At 46.6% G+C, this 22,077-nt stretch overlaps 1 protein-coding gene across 2 annotated transcripts in view; it reads left to right on the forward strand.

The window, feature by feature from the left end:
- BZW2 (basic leucine zipper and W2 domains 2) overlaps positions 1-22,077 on the forward strand; it is a 56,720-nt gene that overhangs the window by 14,595 nt on the left and 20,048 nt on the right. For both annotated transcript variants that reach the window (XM_062179192.1, XM_062179191.1), the window contains exons 2-5: positions 1,386-1,450; positions 8,938-9,114; positions 13,815-13,918; positions 18,335-18,400. In XM_062179192.1, coding sequence (XP_062035176.1) covers positions 1,393-1,450; positions 8,938-9,114; positions 13,815-13,918; positions 18,335-18,400 — 405 coding nt within the window. In that variant the 5' untranslated portion in view covers positions 1,386-1,392. The remainder of the gene's footprint in view (positions 1-1,385; positions 1,451-8,937; positions 9,115-13,814; positions 13,919-18,334; positions 18,401-22,077) is intronic.

The raw sequence follows: 22,077 nt of genomic DNA on the forward strand, positions 1-22,077 counted from the left end.
TGGGAGTGTACATCACATCATTCCTTTTCCACCTGTGCAGTGTTTGCTGATTCCAAGCAAATCAGCTGAAAAACCCAGAGGACCAGCTCCAAGTGAGTTTTACTTTGGATAGAATCAGTGTGTCTTATAGCCCTGTTTTCAGCAGGATTCCACTGAGCTTCTGATAGCACTTGTGACTGCTGCAGTGTGGAGCTGGTGCCCCACCCACAGACAGCCATCAGTCACCTTCTGCACCCTGGTTCGGGTCCGGGTTGCCACTGTTTTAGCTGTCACATTGTACTGGGGATGTTTGCGTTGTGTCTCCCCTGCCTGAGCTGGAGTGCGTGGATGGATTCTGGCTCAGTCACCTTCTTCTCAAAGCGACATGTCAGGTTCATTTACTTTGGGGTTTATAACGACGCTGTCTGCTCAAACCGTCAAATAAAATGCCACTTGTGTGTGTGACTTTATTTTTAAATAGCCTTTTTAATTTCTGATTCTCTGCGATAAACTTTTTTTGTGAGAAGCTAGAAATTTCTTCTTCAACTGGGAAAGAAGGAAGGGTTGATACATAAATTAACTTTTCTATGTTCTTAAGTGTTTTTTTTAAAACTTTGAGAAGTAATCACATAATTTACCTGAATCCTGAAAATTCTCTTGATTGTTTGATGGAGTAAGTAGTTGAGGAAATTGGACATTTTCAAATCATAATGTTTAAAAACTTTGAAAAGTACTAAATAACTGCTTCCGTTGTCCATATTATCCTAATCATTTGGCTTTCATAATTTAAGCAACTGGACAGATTTTCAGTTTATAATACTTATGCCAGCAAGCTTAACTCAGAACAGATTTTGACTTATTTTCCACACATAACATATCCTTTATAGTGCATGTTAAATCCAACAGAAAAAATATCAAGTGCCCAGGTCTTCACGCGCCACGGCTAGCAGACAAAAACAGCTGTGTGTGGTTTCTCGGGTCCTTTGTGAATCTTGCACAGATACGTCCGTCCCATTTATACTTTACGTTGTGTCATCCAAGCTGCTTTTGCCTTGGACATCTTCCTGCTTCGGTGCCTCAGGGTAGTCGACAAGTATTTCCGAAATGCTCGCACTTCGATCAGCACTGGTGCTAAAGATACCGAGAACTGGGTAAAATCTAGAAGGCCCCGGAAGCATTGCGTGAGATTTAAGCTCCAAGCTGAAGTTTGCATCTGTAGTTGAATCCCCCTTTGTCCTTTGCCAGCACTGAGTATTGGTTGACTTTCTAGTATTTGCCAGTATTGCCATCAGATCTCATTGTTAAAAGTGTTTTCAGTTTTGAGAGGTTAAACATGTTTATTCATCGTGTCTTTTCACGTGCGCTGCTTATCTGAAAGACATAATCTTTATTTTCTTTGTTTTCAGAAATTTTATGAATAAGCATCAGAAGCCAGTGCTAACAGGCCAGCGGTTCAAAACTCGGAAAAGGGGTAGGTTGTGGTTTGTGGCTTTGGGTGTGTATGTGTGTGTTGAAGTGTCCATCCAGATCCAAGAGGAAGAGAATTTGAATGGTCCCTGTGTCCTCCTTCCCCTGGGAGGGGCGGGTGGAGTTCGAGTTGTCACTGCACTTAAGAGGAGGTGAGATCAGGGGGGCCCCGTGGCAGGATGGAAGAATGCCCCGTGGCAGAGCTGCGGTCAGCTCTCTAGCTGGACCCGTGCTTATTTGTCCTCTGGCCCCTCACAGAGCAGCGAGGAGGCCCTCACCACGACCTAGGATTGTTTAAGCCTTGGTGCCTCTTAGTCTGATCGCCAAGGCTGGCTTCAGCTCTTAGACTTCCTGGCCTCCCGGACCCATGGGCCAGATAAACTTGCGCCACTGTTTATCGCTGATCCTGTCTGTGGTCTTGTGCTACGGCAGCCACCGCTTGGATGCTGCACCTCCACTCCTTCGTGGAATCTGGAGTTGTGTGGTGGAGCCGTAGCATTGCCAGACCACTCGGTGTTTGCTGTTGGGCGAATCACTCGACTGTCTGAGCTTGTGCTTTATCTGCAAAATAGGGGTCATTCTAACCGTTCAGGTTGTCCCTTGTCCTACGAGAGTTTGAGGCAAATGATGAACTTTACTCTTCTTTTTATTTTATTTTATTTTATTGAAATGTAAATACACATACCAAGAAATGCATGAAAGCATACAGATAAATGAGTTTTTGGTCCTTTGATTATACTCATAAAGAACAAACTTACTAATACCCCAGAAGTCCTCATTGTCTCCCACTATTTCTTTCTCTCTCTCTCTCTTTTTTTAATGTGGGAAAGAAGAATGCCATACTGTCTTTGACTTTTTTTTTTTTTTTTTTACTTTTTCCAGAATTTAGGAAGTCAAATTAAATTCACTGCTGTGCACACCATAAAAGTCATAGTGTTATCATGTGTCCTTACTGTGGGAAGAGTGGGGAGAGACCCGATTTGGTGATGTCTAGTAAAATGTCAGTTTCATGATTGACTGATGTTTTCCATAGAGTGTTTGTCTTAACTGTTCTTTCCGTGTAAAGTGTACTTTGAACAGTTTATATGTAGCTAGTTTTGCATAACTATTTAGAGGTCCTCTTGAATATAAGAAAAATGAATGAAAACACAGTATGGAAACTCATTTGGGGAAGAAACGTGATGTAAATTACGGAGTTAACTGAATCGAAGGGAGTGACTTGAAAAACACCTGAGGAAGTGTGATGGGTACAGAGAAATAATCTCTTTTATTTTTTTATTTATTTATTTGAGAGGTAGAGTTACAGAGAGAGGGAGAGACAGAGAGGTCTTCCATCCACTGGTTCACTCCCAAATGGCTGCAACAGCCAGAGCTGTGCTGATCAAAGCCAGGAGCCAAGAGCTTGTTCTGGGTCTCCCACGTGGGTGCAGGGGCCCGAGCACTTGGGCCATCTTCCACTGCACTCCCGGGCCATAGCAGAGAGCTGGATCAGAAGAGGAGCAGCCGGGACTCAAACCTGCATTCATATGGGATGCTGGTGCTGCAGGCGGAGGGTTAACCTACTGTACCACAGCGTCAGCCCCCAGAGAAACGATCTTGAAGCATAATCCCACATAGTGATGCTTGAGGACCGATTCTGAAACCCACCCAGTGTGTGGCCTGGGTGTCAGTGGAACCCAGGCAGCTCCTGCAGGCTCCAGAACTCTTGGCACTATTGCATCCACTTAAGTGAGCAGTCCAGTCCCTGAGAAAGAAAGGAAGTCCAATACAATACATCAATTAGACCCAAAGAGCTTGCGAGAGTTACTAGAGAGCAGCGGGACTGAATTTAGCTCTATGCCACCTGCCAGAAGGCTACAGGTTGACACTTAAAAAAAAAAATTGTTTTTTGAAGTCACCTCTTTGTATAGCATTTCTGTCTTGGCCTCTCCTGTTTCTCTTTCTCTTTTCACCTCTGGCTCATCCCCAGAAGCTGAAGAAGCACGCCTGTAGCCTGGGCTGCCACCTCCCTCCGCTCAGTCCTCATGGTGGTCTTACAAACCCTGCCCCCGCCACATTTCCCCACAGACTCCGGAAGCAGACAGCAGGTGCAAAGTGCTCACTGGCACGTACTGGTTGTCTCCATGTTTAATGCAGTCTTTTGATGAAACTGTGTGGTTGAGAAACCTTACCACGGTTGCTGTGGGGTCCCTGGCAGTGTGGTCCTGGTTAACCTGTGCCCAGCTGCGAGGCTGGGGCAGGTTGGCCATGGCCTGTGCCGATCTGCCTGGATCTGCATCTGTAGTGAGCACTGGAGCCAACAGAGGTTCCGCCAGGCGTGTGGCCCCTAAGCTCTGTGTCCAGGTGGGAACCCGGATTCATTGGCTGGCGTAGGGTGTGCCGCTAGAGACCCCGGGGAGAACTGAGAGATGCACAGTCCTTGTCAGGATTCTGGATATGTACACCTTGGATTCTGGGCAGAATTTAACACGTAGGGAGCCATGAGTCAGCTTCATTGTCCGCTCCTTGCAATAGTGACTCACCTCTGATGGTGTATCATGTGTCAGCGTTTCTTGGCCCAGAGGACAGGGCCGACGTCAAGGCAGGGGTTAGCAGCAGGTTTGTGGAGGTGAGCATCTTCAGGGTCATTGTGTGGGCTGATGGGCTGCCCTCTGAAGTTCTGGGCCCACTTGGAAGCCACCCCCTAGCCAAGCTCACGCGCCTCTGTGCCAGGTTAGCGGGCAGATGAGGTTCTCGAATGCAGACATCCTGGCTGGAGGTGTCACAGGGAACTCCATCCAGACCCACTCTGACGTCTTTCAGAAATCCTCACGGCGTGCTTAGGGTGCGTTTTCCAAAGTGGTCAGGTTTTCTAGTGTGGCTGCGTGACTGCAAGGCTGAAGTTCTCTCTCCTGGGCCACTGCTTTGCTAAATAAAATAATTTAGTAACAAAACTGCCCCCTCACTGGTAAATTTTATGGTATAATTGGGTTAAAATGAATGATAATCTGTGAGGGAAAAGATGACCAAAATGCAGGCATCAGAGTGACCAGCTACTCAGGTTTCCCCCTAACTGTATTTCTGTGTTACTGATTTGAAATCCCTTAGATTCACAGTAAAACGGAGTCATTAACTGAGTAAGCCTCTAAATCTTGAAGTGTGTACATCGGTAGATGCGTGTATATGAATAAAAGGTACTTAATATTGCTCACTCATTTACTGCACCCCAGTGGCTTCCAGAAAGACGGGTGACTTTCGCTGTCTATCCTTGCATTAGCACGTTTATTTAAAAAAAAAAAACAAAACTCTGTATTCACCAGCCGCTGTAGTTGGCACTTGGGTCACTTACAGGTGTTTTGGAGAGTCAGAACCAGGCCTGTTTCTGTCAGGGTAAGGGCGATTCTAAACAGCTCCTTAGGGTCACACTTGGGATTCACAGAGCATTATAAAGCTGAGACCCTTGTTGTGTGCTTCCCACTTTAAGGGAGGCGCGAGTGCCCCCATGGAAACTCTAAGAAGTTGGTAGTGGATCTGTGTTGGGGTCTTGTTGGCATTTCTGCTGTCCTCAGATGAAACGCGAACGATATTTCAATGAAAATGGATCTTGGGTTGAACTGTTGCCTTCCTTCCCCAAGTTTCCATCGGTGTTCCTGTCGCTGTCTTGCTTAGGGATTTTCTCTTCCTCTTGTTGGACACCTTGACAGGTGCGAGCTATTTTTCCATCCTGCAAAAGCATTATTCGTCCTGCGGTGCCCTCGTGACCTCCGAAGGCTCCCGAGTTCTGTGCTGGCCTTTCTGACCCAACGTGTTGAAACACCCTTGGCCATGATGCATCGTCTTCCCTCCTTCACCTTTCCCCTTCCTTGGCAATTCTTCTGGAAAATTATAATGGGAGGAGAAGGCTGGTTTCCAAACACAGCTTTGTCTCAAGTTAAGACCAAGTCCTCTGTAGGACAGGAAAGAATGCACCTTTTTCAGAGTGCAAAGGAGAATGACCGTGTAGCTAGACCTCGGGGAAGGGAGCAGGGAGGGCGCGGTTACCCCCTCGTGCAGTCCCTCATGGTACATTCCTCCCGGAGCTCCTGGCCGCCTGCCGCCCCTCTGCACAACAACACACTAATTATACTTTCCTCTGCAGTCGGCATTTGCATGTCCTTGCTCTTAGGGCATCAAAAGGACTTTGTGCCTTTTGTTCACAACAACTGTCAGTGCAGTTCATTTCTGTGCGCGTCGCTGGTATCTCAGGCTGCATGGCTCTGGCTGGTACTGGACAAGGGGTTCTCTCCCTCCGCTTCTGATGCTGATGTCAGTGATGTTAGCCAGAGCTGGCCCATCCCTCTTGCTGGCCTACAGGTAGTCAGTCTGTAAGAACCAGACAGCCTCTGTCTGGTTTTAAAGTGTAGTTTTATGTTACCAAAGTTAGGGGTGCACGCAGCTCACACAGACTCCTGCAAGACATGTTACAACAGCGGCAAGGCGGCTGGCACAGAGCTCCTGCAAGGTCTCCCAGCGGCTTGCTTTGTTGGGGGCCAAGTAGCCTTCTCATGGAGCTATTTCTTGATTTTTCCGTGGGAGGTATTAGGTGTGCACTTCCTGCCCTGGAGGATGAGGATTCGGCTGGCTTTCACTGCCCGCCCCCTCACAGTCCTCCCCCTTCTTAGCCTTCCGTGGAGTCATCATTTCAGCTAGACGGGTGTTTGGGATTCGAGCCGCTGTAACCTTTGTGCATGCTGTCCTTGGCTCTTTCTGAGCATCGTTTCGTCATCTCTGGATTTAATGACTTTAATCACTTAACTCTCGCTGGCTTCGTTTTCTGTGCCTGAGAGCCAGTCTCAGCCCGACCCTTTCCTCCTGCCCTGCAAATCTCTTAATATAAACGCTTCAGGAATTCTGGCAGCGCTGGGGTGTTGCAGGAATATCTCCAGATCACATCACATTGTATTACGGTACTGAAGAGCTCCAGGTCAGCCTGCTTTCCGGACCAGCTGTGGAGCCATCCGCTGGACACGTCACCGGCTTGACATGTCACCATGACCCACAAGGAGGCATTGCCGCATCCTGTTTCTCCCCTTTGCCTGTAGCAGTGGGCGTCTCCTGACCTCCTACTTTCGCGTTTCCGTATCTGAATAATTTGGCTGCACACCAAAATCCTAGACTGCAGAGTTGTCACTTGGACTTGTCAAGAGCGAGTTGAGCTTTATATGTGGCTTGGTGGGGTTTTTGGTTTATTTGTTTGTTTCTGTCCCAGAAGTTACAGGGTGTGCTGCGCTGTCCCCCAGAATTCATCACCGGGATGAATCCCTTTGGCTTGACTCGGGGAGAGGTGGGCTTTGTCCTTAGCCCTCTCATTTTCTTCTCTACTTTGTCTTCTGCTTCTTTTCCACTGCATGGCACTGGCTTTGTCCAAACCAACCTCCTACAAGGTTTGTCCCCCAGGGCAGAGGGTTTGCTGGTGAGAAATAGCTGAAATTCCTCCCTGGGTTTTATTTACCCAGAGAGGAGAGTGAGGATTCCCCTAGGCTGCCTTCTCCAGGCAAGGCTGGGACCACCTGTGAAGTTACCTGAGTGTGGGCAGGACTTTGGAGTGTGAGATACTGGGCTGCTTCCAAGGCTGCCTCATTCCTTCTCCCAAAAGTTTTGTTCTCCTTAGACTCCTCACCTAGGCTGATTTCTAACTTCCTACCTAACAAAAACTGCTTTTATTAAAAAATAAATCAGTAACTGAAGACATTCTTTGCCTCTTCACAAATTTTCTCCTGAGTCTACGGCACAGTGGTCCAGACCTAAGGACTGTGAGAAATTGTGATAGACCCAAGGCAGTGCACCTGGGAAGTCAGCTGTCTGCTGTTGGGCCAGACATTGACGAGATTTGCAGAAGGGGACAAAAGTGCCACTCTAATGGTTAACTTGTCCAGTTCCAGCTTCGTGGTCATGCACTCCCTGGGAAGCTCAAGGAGTTGGGTCCTTGCCACCCATCTTGGAGACCTGGGTTGAGTTCAGTTTGTCCCAGCTCCAGCTGTTGACCAGCAAAATGCAAGGAGTGTGTGTGCATGGGTGTGTGCAACACACACACACACACCTTTTTGGTGTTTTTTTTTTCCCTAAAGATTTATTTATTTATCTGAAAGGCGGAGTTACAGAGAGGGAGAGGCAGAGAGAAGTCTACATCTGCTGGTTCACTCCCCAAATGGCTGCAACAGCCAGGACTAGGCCAGACCAAAGCCAGGAACTTCTTCTGGGTCTCTGACAAGAGTGCAGGGGTGCAAGCACTTGGGCCATCTTCTGCCGCTATCCCAGGCCATAGCAGGGAGCTGGATGGGAAGTGAAGCAGCCGGGACTTAAACTGGTGCCTATATAGGATGCAGGTACTGCAGGCTGCGGCTTAACCCACCACACCACCTGGGTGCTTTTTGAAATTGAAAATAAATAACATTTTAAAAAACAATTCAAGGGGCCAGAGCTGTGGTGTAGCGGGTGAAGCCACTGCCTACAATACCGGCATTCCATATAGGCACTAGTTTGAGTCCCAGCTGCTCCACTTCTGATCTAGCTCTCTGCTGTGGCCTGGGAAAGCAGTAGAAGATGGCCCAAATTCTTGGGCCCCTGCACCTACATGGGACACGTGGAAGAAGCTCCTGGCTCCTGGCTTCAGATCAACGCAGCTCCAGCTGTTGTGACCAATTGGGGAGTGAACCAGCGGATGGAAAACCTTTCTGTCTGTCTCTCTCTGCATCACCTTCTCCGTGTAACTCTGACTTTTAAATAAATACATAAATAAATCATTAACCCCCCAAAAAAAGGAATTCAAAAGGTAAAGACTGAATATTTACAATATTTACTCTGAAGCTTTCGTTTTACATGCATAGCTCATGATATATACTGAATATTTTTTAAATTTCTATTCATTTCATTTTATTTGAAAGGCAGAGAGAGCAAGAGAAAGACATCTTCCATTCACCACCGATTCACTTCCCCAGATGCCTGCACAACAGCCCAGGGCTGGGTCAAGCCAAAGTCGGGAGCCTTGAACTCCATCAGGGTCATCAGGGTCTCCCATGTGGGTGGCAGAGGCCCAAGCACTTGAGCTGTCACCTTCTCCTATTAGCTGGGACTCACACCAGGCACTCAGATAAGGCCTCATAAGCAGAGCCTTAAGCCTCTGGGCCAAACACCCACCCCTGTATTGAATGTTCAAGTACTCACCCTGGAGTAATTTATCCTGTGATAAACCTCCTTATTGCTTCCTCCCGGTGCTTAGTTGTTTAATTTTTGATGGTTAGAGTATCGGAGAGTTCAAATATTTTTGTGGCCCCTTGGAACAGAAATAAACTATTTTCCTCGAATCAGTGTTTAATCAAGGGGTTGCAGACCATGCAAATCCAAAAAAAAGGGAAAAACTTTACATTGTCTTTCAGCCTTTACAAAATCACTCGTCAAAGGAAACACCATGTGTGTGGAGGAATGAGGATGTGTACCTAAGAGGTAATCCTATAAAAATGTTTTTATTTTTAGATGAAAAAGAGAAATTCGAACCCACAGTCTTCAGGGATACACTTGTCCAGGGACTTAATGAAGCTGGCGATGACCTTGAAGCTGTAGCCAAGTTTCTGGACTCCACAGGCTCCAGGTTAGATTACCGTCGTTATGCCGACACGCTCTTCGACATCCTGGTGGCTGGCAGCATGCTTGGTAAGCCGCGCGGTACGGCGCACGCAAACGTCTTCCTGCACTAACCCTGTATTTTAAAGAATTATTTTGTTTATTTGAGACAGAGTTACAGAGAGGTAGAGCCAGAGAGAGAGAGAGATCTTCCATTCCGCTGGTTCACTCCCCAAGTGACTGCAATGGCCAGAGCTGCACTGATCCAAAGCCAGGAGCTTCTTCCAGGTCTCCCACACGGGTGCAGGAACCCAAAGACTTGGACCATCTTCCACTGCTTTCCCAGGCCATAGCAGAGAGCTGGATCAGAAGTGGAACGCCGGGACTCGAACCAGCACCCATATGGGATGCCAGCATTGCAGGCCAGGGCTTTAACCCACTGCACCACAGTGCCGGCCCCAGCCCTGTATTTTTAATTCCCCCAAGGTATTTCCCTATCAGGTAGAATCTTGGTTAGAGTTGATAAAAATGACAAATGGAAGGTCTGTAATTGTACCTAAGTTACAGTCTTGGATGGTACTCCTATGGAGAGGCCCTGGCCTGAAGTTTCTGTTGATGTTTACAGCTCTTGCCTGCTCTGCTGTGGAAGATTCAGTTAATGTCATTTCATCCATACATAGCAGCACGTCTAGGGAGTATAATATAGGCCTAGTTTTGGTTTTGGTTTTGTTTTTAAATCCTTTTGATTGTGTGTACTGTAGTTAGTGAGGAGCGGCCGTGATAGAAGATCAGAAATCCTTGAAGACAGAAAAACGTGCAGGGGAAGAATGTAAGCATCTGATCCCAATGTGTATCAGCGGTCAGAACTGCCCCTCTTCCTCTCAGAGTCACTCTCAGATCCTCGTTCTCATTGCTAGTTTCTGTCGTAGCCGTAAAGTACCCAAGTCTCCGCGGCCAGAGACTCCGAGTTCTCCAGTGTGGAACTGCTTTGCTGTTTGCTGTTTCAAAGATGGGGTTGGGGGCCAGGGGCGCTGCCTGTGTTGCGACCGTCCTCACAGAGAAAGGTTCTCCTGCCCCCAGTGCCACTGTGCCTTTCATCAGGAAATAACTGCTAAAGCCAAACTACTTTGATTTTCTTTATTATTATTATTATTATTATTTTATTTTATTGGACAGCACACAGAGATCTTCCTTTCACTTGCTCACTCCCTAGATGCAACAGCTAGAGGCGGTTCAACCCAAAGCTAGGAGCCTAGAACTCATTCTAGGTTTTTCACACGGGCGCCAGGGACCCGGCTACTTGAGCCGGCATCACCTGCTGCCTCCAAGAATGTGTTTTAGCAGGAGGCTGGAATCAGGAGCAGAGCTGGAACTCAGATGCAGGCTTGTGATACGGGATGTGGGTGTCCAAACTCCCCAGTGCCCCTGTCTCATCACCAAGAATTAAAACCAAACTGATGTTAATGGACATTTGTTTTTGTTTTTTGCTACAATGTTACCGGTGTGTATGCATGTAGCTTTCTGCTCTTATCTGATTACACCTGTATGTACCTGCCAGGGATTAGTGGATTAAAGGATGGAGATATTTATATCTGCATCTCTTTGTATCTACCTAAGAAAGACAACCAGCCTTCACAAAGAATATGCTGCTTAACAGTTAACAAAAAGCATGAATTCCTGTTTATATTTAATTTTTTATGTAACAGTAGCTACTTTGTCAGTCTTGTAGATCTTTGGCAATTAGGTGAGTGATAGATGTTTTCATATTGAAGTTTAAGTTAATGGTAGAGTTGAACATCCTCCCATGTGGTTACTGCATTATCTGAATTGTGATTATTTTGGTCCGTACACAAATGCCACACAGGAATGATCCTCAGCAAGGTGTGGGTCTTGCCAGAGCCTCGGCCAACTGCACCGGTCGATTGTAGACCATCCATGCAGCACTGTTGACCCTCTGCCATTCTTAAACCCCTTTATCTTGTCCCCAGCAGTGAGACCTAGCCTAGCTCTTCGGATGCCAATCATATTTGGCCCCTGGTTTCCATCTTTTTTTTTTTTTTAAGATTTACTTATTTATTTGAAAGTCAGAGTTACACAGAGAAAGAAGCAGAGGGAGAGAGAGAGGTGGGTCTTCCACCTGCTGGTTCATTCCCCCGATGGCAGCAACGGATGGAGCTATACCAATCCAAAGCCAGGAGCCAGGAGCTTCCTCCGGATCTCCCACGTGGCAAGGACTTGGGCCATCTTCTACTGCTTTCCCAAGCCATAGCTGAGAGCTGGATTGGAAGTGAAATAGCCGGGACTCAAACAGGCACCCATATGGGATGCCGGCACTGCAGGCGGTGGCTTTACCCGCTACGTCACAGCGCCAGCACCTAGAATGCACTTTTTAAACTCACCTCTCAGGAGGAAAGTCTACAGCTTCAATTTTAGTCTTTTAGTATTTTTTATCAGATAGGAATCATTTGCCCAGTTTCTAGATTAAGGTGATCGTCTTTTTATTTATTTGAGAGGTAGAGTTAGAGACAGTGAGAGGGAGAGACAGAGAGAGAGGTCTTCCATCCGCTGGTTCACTCCCCAGATGGCTGCAATGACCGGAGCTACGCCGATCCGAAGCCAGGAGCCAGGAGCTTCCTCCTGGTCTCCCATGGGGTTGCAGGGGCCCAAGCACTTGGGCCATCTTCTACTGCTTTCCCAGGCCATAGCAGAGAGCTGGATCAGAAGAGTGGCAGCCAGGACTAGAACTGGTGCCATATGGGATGCAGGCGCTGCAAGTGGAGGATTAACCTACTGAGCCATGATCACCCCAAGGTGATCATCTAACTAAAATTTTGTTCCAGGTGGTCATATCCATTTAAAAGGACTAATTAAATCTTGTGCATAAACTAATTATAAATTAACCCCTCAAGGAGCTAAAATCTCTAAAAAGTAATTACTTGGGGCTCGGGTGTTATGGTTTAGCAAGTAAAGCCGTGCAATGCCAGCATCCCGTTTGGACGTTGATTTGTGTCCTGGCTGCTCTACTTCCAATCCAGCTCCCTGCTAATGGCCTGGGAAAGCAGCGGAAGATAGCCAAGTGTTTGGGCCCCTGCCACCCATGTGAAGCTCCTGGGCCTGGCCCCAGCCATTGGGGCCGTCTGATGAGTGGACCCATCAGTCCACGAGTGGATGGAAGATTTCTGTCTGTTCCTCTCTATCACTCTGACTTTCAAACAAATAAATAAATAAATCTGTAATTTAAAAGAATCTAATTACTTAAAACTTCAGACTGGTGTCTGTGACCTGTAAAACAGATGATAAAGTATGAAAACTAACTCGGCCGACTTTCCCTTGCCTGGTAGCATGCGTTACCAGCAGAAGTGGCTGCATATGGACTTTTGCACGCACAGGTCAGAAATCACAGGTGAACTCAAGGCTGGTAAATGCTGGCATGCACAGAGTGACAGGAGTCTGATGAGGAGAGTCTGCCTTTTCAACTTTGATCACGGCTGAGTCGTTGGTGCCGGGCACCGTGCTGCTGTAAGTGCGTATGCTAGAAGTGGCAGTTAAGCTCTTCCTCGGCCTACTCCAACCTTCTACCCTAGTTCCAGTGATGTAGAATTGGAGAACAATAGAGCCAGTGTTTGTTTGTTTGCTTGTTTTAAGAAAGCTTTTATTTAATGAATACAAATTTCGTAGGTACAGCTTTAGAAATATAGCAGTTCTTCCCCCCATACCCACTCTCCCACCCCCACTCCCATCCCACCTCCTACTCCCTCTCCCATCCATTCTTCATTAAGATTCATTTTTAATTAACTTTATTTACAGAAGATCAACTTAGAATATACTAAGTAAAGATTTCCACAATTTGTACCCATACAGACATACAACGTATAAAGTACCATTTGAAAACAAGTTTTACAGTTAATTCGCATAGTACAACACGTTAAGGACAGAGATTCTACGTGGGGAGCAAGTGCACAGTGACTCCCGTTGTTGATTTAACAATTGACACTCTTATTTATGATGTCAGTGATCTCCCGAGGCTCTTGCCATGAGCTGCCAAGGCTATGGAAGCCTCTTGAGTCCACAGACTCTGTCAGTATTTAGACAGGGCCATAAGCGAAGTGGAAGCTCTCTCCTCCCTTCAAGAAAAGTACTTCCTTCTTTGAGAGCCAGTGTTCTGATTCTGCTCTTCTGATCAAACAGTGCTTGTGATAGCCGCCATTGAAACTTAGCGGAGCAGCCGTGGTGTAGGGAAAGTTAAATGGTAGAGGGGAAATGGGCGTTCTTTCCCTCGGCTTTATGAGGAATGAGAATCATAGCATGCAGAATTCACTCCCACATGACCCAGCTGCAGGGCTGTCAGGTACAAAGGGCAGGCAGTCAGGGTACAAGCCACACAACCCTGACGGAGGGAGCAGCTTGCATACCTACCCAGGCAGGAACCACCAAGATCTACTCTTGGAGTCAGGTCTGCTCAGTTCCATAGTTGATGCACTGGAGAGTCCAGCTGGACGGAGAGAACCATATCCCAGTACGGGAAATAGCAGGAGCTTCCCTGAGGATCATGGAATAAAATTAAGTAAATACGGGTGGTTGTTTATGTTCCAGGGTCAAGGATGTGTTTGGGAGCGAAGCTGATTTGTAGTGCTAGACTATGGTATTACACTGGAAACATAAATGTGGAGCAACCCGTGTGCATCTACACATGTGCGCCCTTCTGTGCAAGCGGGTGTGGCTGATTCACGTCAACCCCTGTACTTCTGCTGTGCTTCGAACCCTCACCATAGCGACCTTTCTCTTTTCAGCCCCAGGCGGAACACGCATAGATGATGGTGACAAGACCAAGATGACCAACCACTGTGTGTTCTCTGCAAATGAAGATCACGAAACCATCCGGAACTACGCTCAGGTAGAGCCTGTCTCCCGGAGATCGCCCTTTCCTGTGGGCAGGGAAGAATGTGAACAGGACCGGGGGAAGCATTCAGGTTCAGGAACTCTGTACTCGCTATGTCAGCAAGGATGTTAGTTAGCGCTTCAACATACGAAGATCTACTCCGATCTTCAGATTAAGACAGCAGACGTGGAGTCAGCATTGTGGTGTAGCCGGTTAAGCCAGTGCCTGCAATGGTGTCATTCCATATCACGGTGCTGGTTTGTGTCCTGGCTTCTAATCCAACTCCCTGCAGATGTGCCTGGGGAAACATCAGAGGATGGCCCAAGCACCTGGACCTCTGCCACCCACACTGGAGAGCCAGATGGAGTTCCAGGCTCCTGGCTTTGGCCTGACCCAGCCCTGGCTGTTGCAGCTATCTGGGGACTGAACCAGCAGTTGGAAGACTACCTCTCTGTCTCTCTCTTACTAACTCTGCCTTTCAAAAATAAATTTAAAAAAAAAAAATTAAAGACAACAAGCATTAAAGCTACAGGAAAATACTGTTTTTTAACCTCTCACCTGTAAGGAATGCAGGAACCAGACACTCCCAGCCACAGCTTGTGGCAATGTAGATTAGTCCTGTCTTGGGGAAAGCAAGTTTGCACTGCATCTTCCCTTTGACCCAGAAATGCCACTTGTGAGACTTCATCCGCAGCTGCACTTGCATCTGTGTGGGTGACACAGGTGGCGTAGTCGCTGTGGGATTGCTTCTGTCAGTATGGAAAGGTGAGAGCCATATAGAAATCAACAGAGGACCAATTAAAGTTTGACACGTCAGATGTCTAGGCTGTTAGGTATTCTTGTAAGAAAATATTTGTAAGTATATAAGAAAATATTTGTAAATATTGAGAACCTGTGAAAGATCCAGTTCTCAGGTACATGAAGACCTTGCAGATCAATGAGAGCAAGACAAGGAACCTGCTGGGAAAAAGTCACGTGAGGCTAGGCAGCCCAGTGGAGAGGAAAGCAGGATCAGCCTCACTGGAAGCTGAGAAATTTGCATCAGAATAATGAGATAAGATTTTGCATGCATTGGGTTGGTTAGAATTAAATCTGTGTCCCTAGAAAAGGTCAGGAAATGGTGGGAGTTGTTAGGTGGTACAGTCTGTGATAAGTCGCCCTGTAAAGTTGGACCTCACTGCATCTTGACAGGCTAGTATAGGGTTGGAGTATTCTGTTCTACTTCTGTCTTAATTATTGTTAAGCCAGAGGGACACAGGGTAGGCGGGGATATCCGTCATCCAAAAGTTCACTTGCCAAATGCCCACAACAGCTGGGGCTGGAGCAGGCGGGAGCCAGGAGCTCTGTCCGTGTCTAGCATGTGGGTGACGGTGACTCCAGTGTACTTGAGCCATCGCCTGCTGCCTTCCAGGTGCGTTAGCAAGAAGCTGGATCGGAAGCAGAGTAGCTGGGACCAACCCCAGGCACTTGGATGTGGGATGTGGACATCCCTATCAGCGGCTTAATCTGCTGTAACACAATGACTGCTGCTACTGACCCTTCTCAAATTCAGTTGTTATTCCCAGCTTCAGCTCAGGGCAAGTCCTAGGTTAACACCTCCCTTGTTAGACCTTTTGTGATGGTCTAGGTTGATGCAAGAGGTCATAGAATTAACCTCAGCCAAGTGATTAGAATTTTTTTTTTAAGAGTTATTCATTTATTTATTGAGAGGTAGAGTTACAAAGAGAGAGAGAGACAGAGTTCTTCCATCTGCTGGTTCACTCCTCAAATGGCCTCAATAGCCGGAGATGACCTGATCTGAAGCCAGGAGCCAGGAGCTTCAGCTGGATCTCCCACATGAGTGCAGGGGTCTAAGCACTCAGGCCATCTTCTACTGCTTTCCCAGGCCATCAGTAGGGAGTTGCATTGAAGTAGAGCAGCCGGGACTCGAACCAGCGCATGTGTGGGATGCTGGCATTGCAGGCAGAAGCTTAACCAGCTGCACCACAGCACCGGCCCCAATCTAGCTTTATATGCTAGAAACCATATCATTTCTCATTAATATGCACTAAGTAGGCTAAGTCAAGTTGCTTGAGGTATGGGGCTATTGTGAATTTATACTTTAAGAAATTATTTTTCAGGGCCGGCACCGTGGCTCACTTGGTTAATCCTCATCTGCAGCGCTGGCATCCCATATGGGCACCGGGTTCTAGTCCTGTTTGCTCCTCTTCCAGTCCAGCTCTCTGCTGTGGCCCAGAAAGGCAGTGGAGGATGGCCCAAGTGCTTAGGCCCCTGTACCTGCATGGGAGACCAGGAAAAGGCACCTGGCTCCTGGCTCCTGGCTTCGGATCGGTGTAGCTCTGACCGTAGCAACCATTTGGGGGGTGAACCAACGGAAGGAAGAGCTTTCTGTCTAACTCTGTCAAATTAAAAAAAAAAAAAGAAAGAAATTTTTTTCATTACATGGCATTTTAGCGAAGAGATTTCTTACCCTTTTTAAACAAAGGTTTATTTATTCATTTGATATGCATAGTTGGAGGGAGGGAGGGAGAGACACAGAGAAAGAGAGAGAGATCTTCCATATGCTAGTTCACTCCGCAGATGGCCACAACAGCCAACTTTGAGCTCCTTTTCAATGCAGCTGCCTACTGATGGCCTGGGAAAGCAGTAGAAGATGGCTGGGCCTGGCAGAAGCCAAGAGCCAGGAGCTTCATCCAGGTTTCCCATGTGGGTGGCAGGGGCCCTAACACTTGGGCCATCTTCCGCTGCTTTTTCCCAAGCCCATTAGCAGGGAGCTGGATCAGAAGTGGAACAGTGGACCAGCACTATGGCATAGCAGGTAAAGCTGCCATCTGCAGTTGGCTCTGGTATTTAGCAGAAGTTATTATAATCATTATTTTATATAGTTATGATATTTAGGAGAAGCGTAGATCTTTCTGATTTACCAAATAACAATCATTGCCTGCTTGCTCCTTGCCACAGAGTTTCTTTGAGGATCAAATGAATGCAAACACAAGGTGCAAGATCCCTTGTTTGATTTCCAGTGCCAACAGTCAATTAAGAAGTCCTGGAGGGGCCAGCGCCGCAGCTCTCTAGGCTAATCCTCTGCCTGCAGCACCTGTACTCCAGGTTCTAGTCCCAGTTGGGGTGCCGGGTACTAGTCCTGGTTGCTCCTCTTCCAGCCCAGCTCTCTGCTGTGGCCTGGGAGGGCAATGGAGGATGGCTTGGGCCCTGCACCCGCATGGGAGACCAGGAGGAAGCACCTGGCTCTTGGCTTTGGATTGACGCAGCACACCGTCCATAGCAGCCATTTGGGGGGTGAACCAATGGAAGGAAGACCTTTCTCTCTCTCTCTCTCTCTCACTGTCTAACTCTGCCTGTCAAAAAAAAAAAAAAAAAAAAAAAAAAGAAGAAGAAGAAGAAGTCCTGGAGGAAAAATCCTTACCATCTTCCCATACGCAGAGATAAAGGAGTTTGCCTCTTCCTGGTATCTAAAGGGACAGTTTATTTGTACAGATCGTTGTGTTTTTGGTTTTTTTTATTTTTTTTTCATGTGGAATATGTGTATCTGAGGAAAGCTTTGATTTGTGGTTTCTGAGTTTAAAAATTATTGCCTACGTGTAAGTCAGCAGAAAAGAAACTGGGTCAGCAGTGTGGTCAGGCTGAGAGAAGTTAAGTGGACAGGAATGTTTCAGTGGGAATTCATGTTGCATGCGGGTAGCTCACTTTGTACTTTGTAGTTGAATGACGTCTGAATGCAGAGGGTTTTCGTACCACGTAATTTCTTTTTTCTGCGGCGTGTCGGTTCGCTGCCCGGCTGGTTCATTCTTTCTCGGTAAAAGGCAGCTGCAGTTTCTCCTGTCAGTCTCAGACTCCATGCTGATCACCTGAAGAAGCAGTGGTAGTCACAGCACAGAAGTCGCCTGGGAGTGTGTCATGATTGGAAGGGCAAGGCAGCTATGAGAATAGTATTTACAGAATCCCTACTTCAACAAGAGCATCAGTCAACGTCACCCAACCGTCTCAAGCCCCACTGGCAGGCGGTTATAAAGTACTCAGCTTTAACCGGATGCCGGATTACAGAGCCAGTAATCCTTTCCTGCCTGGAGTTAGGACCGTTCCTGGTCTGCGCCATTGCATCTGGAACTCCTGGTTTCAGCTGTTGTCCACGTCTGTGTCTCACAGTTGAAAAATCCCATTCAGTTCATCTTCACCAGAGTTATTTTGGTTTCTGTGTCTGTTATATTCCTGAGTGAATTTGGCCCTGTTTTTTCCCTCAGTCCTAGTCACTCCTTTGAAAAGCTCATAGCTCTCATATCACAGGGTCGGCCCATCTTCCCACCTGTTTTTATTTTTATAGATCTACAACGTGGTCATAGTGAATTTCTACGCCTCCCTCCGTGCTTTTTTAAATTGCTTACGAGATATGTTCTGGTTCTCTTTCATGTTTAGGTCTTCAACAAACTCATCAGGAGGTACAAGTATTTGGAAAAAGCATTTGAGGATGAAATGAAAAAGGTAAATGTTCTAATGATAATACTCATCAATTCAAGGTGACAAATGGGAGGGGACACAAAATTTGTATTCACAATGGTATCAGGAAGGGCCGGGGACATAGTAACTTTTTGGTAAATGTTTGTTTAATAAATTGTCAGCTTTCTGTAGGAAGAAATGTATGACCATTCTGGGCTTTTTCCATTACTGTAATTAATACGAGACAATGTGCTTGTTCGGTAGGCATAGTTTTACACAACAGGACCTCTGACCTCATAGAGCCTAAAATCACAACCGGAGATTACAGACACATAGGAAAATAAATATATCTTGGGGCCGGCACTGTGGCATAGAGTGTAAGGCTGCCACCTGCACTGCCTGTATCCCATATGGGCGCCGGTTTGAGTCCCGGCTGTTCCACTTCCTGATCCAGCTCTCTGCTTTGACCTGGGAAAGCGGTGGAAAATGGCCCAAGTCCTTGGGCTCCAGCACCTGTGTGGGAAACTGGGAGGAAGCTCCTGGCTCCTGGCTTTGCCCATTGCAGCCAGTTGGGGAGTGAACCAGTGGATGGAAGACCTCTTTTTCTCTCTCTCTCTGCCTCTCCTTCTCTCTCTGTGTAACTCTAACTTTCAAATAAATAAATAAATCTTTTTTTAAAAAAAAAAGAAAATAAATATATCCTGAGGTAAGACAGCTGGGGCAATTTAGGAAAAGTTTGTGAAAGCAGGTAGCTCAGTTAATACTCAGCAGAATTCTTTAAATGGAGAAGACGCAATTCGGTAAGGAGGATTAAAAACGTGTCTTTGGAGGTGGGGTTCACAGGCATCAATCTGGGTGCTTTTCCCCATCAGTAAAATAGTTGTACCGTATACCTTAGGGTTATTGTAGGAGTAAATGCAATAACACTTAAAGTGCCCAACAGGGTTATTAGCCCCTACCGAGTCACCATATCCCAGGCAGCTCCTTCTGAAAATTCTTTTCCTCATTGCAACATGGCTCCTCCTCCAATCTGGAGCTCTTCTGCTGTCTATGTGCAGCACTCACCGTGCTACCTTGTTACAGATTTGTGCTCTCCTACTGTCTCCAGCTGTAGCTCTCTGCCTAAGTAAGGAAGTAACCACACGAAGTGACTGTCAAATCTTCCCCATTTACTCACCCTATCAGTAATATTAAAGAACATGTTAGCAGCAAACCATTTGTTAATAAATTCACATAGTCCCCGACCCAGCTCACCATTTGTAAGAATCCTTCGGCACGGATGTATAAAAGTTGTGTAAGCAAAGAGGGGTCTTTTAGAAAGTTCATGGGAAATATGTTTTATGAAAAAAAAAAAATGCAAGGATTTCATGATAGCTTTGCATCTAGATAAATTGACCTCTTAATTTCATTCTGCACAAGCCTTTTGAAGTGCTCTCTTGTAAGAGCTTTATCACAGTATTGTGAAATAGCCTAAATGGTTTTTGGTAGGAGACTGGTTAATTATCCGCAGGTCTGTCTGTACATGTAGTGGAATGCCAGGCAGCCTGTTAAAGGAGGTGGCATGAGCCCAGGAGTTGACGAGGGAGAAGGCCCGTGGTAAATCAAGTGAAAAGGCAGCACACACAGCAGGCATTTAGAGCAGATTGACCGTGGGCATGCTGCCTGATTTCTTTGTGTTCTGTTGCTTTTCTATAACTGGGGAACTGGGCACCTGAGGGATCAGAAAGATGTCTGGTGCAGACAGCAAGTGTTAGCTATCCTCAGCACTTTGTGCAGTAAAAACAGTATGTGTGTCTGCATGTAATTATTTACAAAACATAGGCATATCCTATGTGTGTATCCATGTAAAAGGCAGGCATACTTATCCCACTGCTGCTAGCTAGTTCTAAGGGGGTATTTGTTACATTGTGTCATTCTGCCCTGATGATCTTGTCCAACAACCATGTGTTATTTTTTTCAACATGAAAAAATAATTTTAGTGGAAAATGAATGGTTTATTCTCTGCACTGCTAGGTGCTGAAAAAGATGCTTGTTTAATGTACGAATGGAAATGTTGAAGGAAGAAATTACGTAAAGAGTTTAATTAAGCCTCACCATGTCTATTAATATCACTCATGTGTTTACATCTCTCCATTCATGTGAACCTTGAAAACTTTTAACCATTCCACTCATGATGAATATGATTGCAAGAGTGATTTTTTTCTTCCTAATATTTCTATCTTTTAAAACCAACTCTCATAAAAATGCAGCATCTAATTGGAATGTTGTACAGTATAGTTAATTAATTTAGAATGATCTAATTTATCCCATTTCATTGCAATTAAGTATATTTCTAAGTGAATAGGAGTTTTATTAATATACTTAAAGAAATGGTGTTAACATTTTAAAGCTACTTTTCACTCTTTTTTTAAAGATTTTGTTTATTTATTTGAAGGGAAGAGTGACAGAGAAAAGTAGATAATCGTCCATCCACTTGTTTACTCCCCAAATACCAGCAACAGCAGCGGCTGGGCTAGGCTGAAGCCAAAAGCCTGGAACTCCATCTTTGTCTCCTGCGTGGGTGGCAAGGGCCCAAGTGCTTGGACCATCGTCTGCTACCTTACCAGGCACATTAGCAAGGAGCTGGATTGGATTTTATTTGAAAGGCAGAGAGACAAACAGAGAGCTCTCATCCTCTGGTTCAGTCCCCAAATGCTTGCACTAGCTGGGACTGGGTCAGGCTGAAGCCAGGATCCCAGGACTCTACCTGGATCTCCTACCTGGATGGCCGGAACCCAAGCACTTGGGCTCCCAGGTGTTGCCTCCCAGGGTGTGCATTAGCAGGAAGCTGGATTGGAAGCAGAGTAGCCAGGACTGTCACATAGGCACTCCAAGATGGGATGTGGGCTTTGCAAGCCATCATTGGCAGCTGCAAGCCCATCCCAATTTGTTGACAATTTAATAGGTGTGGATTGGAAGTCAAATGGACAGGTTTGGTTCTAGTTCTGCCACTTACTTGGCATGTAAGTAGTTGGCGAGTCCCCTAGCCTCTATGCGAAGTAATTCTCCTTTGGCCATTGAGGAATCCTAGCCGTTGCCCTACCCAGCTTACACTGTTGGTGAGGGAGTTGTGCCAATAGTATGTGAGCCAGCGGAGAGGTGAAATGGAGAGCCGGACCAGAGGAGAGAGAGGAAGGAGGAGAGCACACCACAAGACTGGCTGCTCTCGGGATCCAAAATGGGAAGTGGGGTGTAAGCCCCTTGCTTTTGGCTTTCATTCAAAATTTTGAGGGTCGCTACTTTTCTCAGCTGCCCTCTCTGAAAGGTAAGGCCCAGAGGGCCCCAGGCGGCATCCCCCTTGCGGCCTTGCTCCTCCAGCCGTGTTCTGCCTATTTCTCACAGCCTCATTAGGAGCTGGCTTCACCCTCCTCTGTGCTGTCATCCCCAAAGCTGGTTGGTCAAGCCACATGAGCCAAGGTTTACAGCGTGCAAGCCCATGATTGGTCTACAGAGGCCATCAGCAACTTAGAGACCATTTTCTCCCTGAGTGGCCTTGGCCCTGAAGATAAGTGGATGCTATGGGCAGAAAAATAGGAGCTGTCCAAAAGTGCTTGTCCTGGCTTTCTTTTCCTGCCATAAAAAAAGTCCATTCTTCTCCGAAGAAAGTTAGGTGCATGTGGCCAGGGGGAAGGGGAACCTCTCAAGTAGTGACAAATGTGAGATGTAATGTATTTCAGAAAACA

The sequence above is a fragment of the Lepus europaeus genome, chromosome 20 (genome assembly GCF_033115175.1).
Source record: "Lepus europaeus isolate LE1 chromosome 20, mLepTim1.pri, whole genome shotgun sequence".
NCBI lineage: Eukaryota > Metazoa > Chordata > Mammalia > Lagomorpha > Leporidae > Lepus > Lepus europaeus.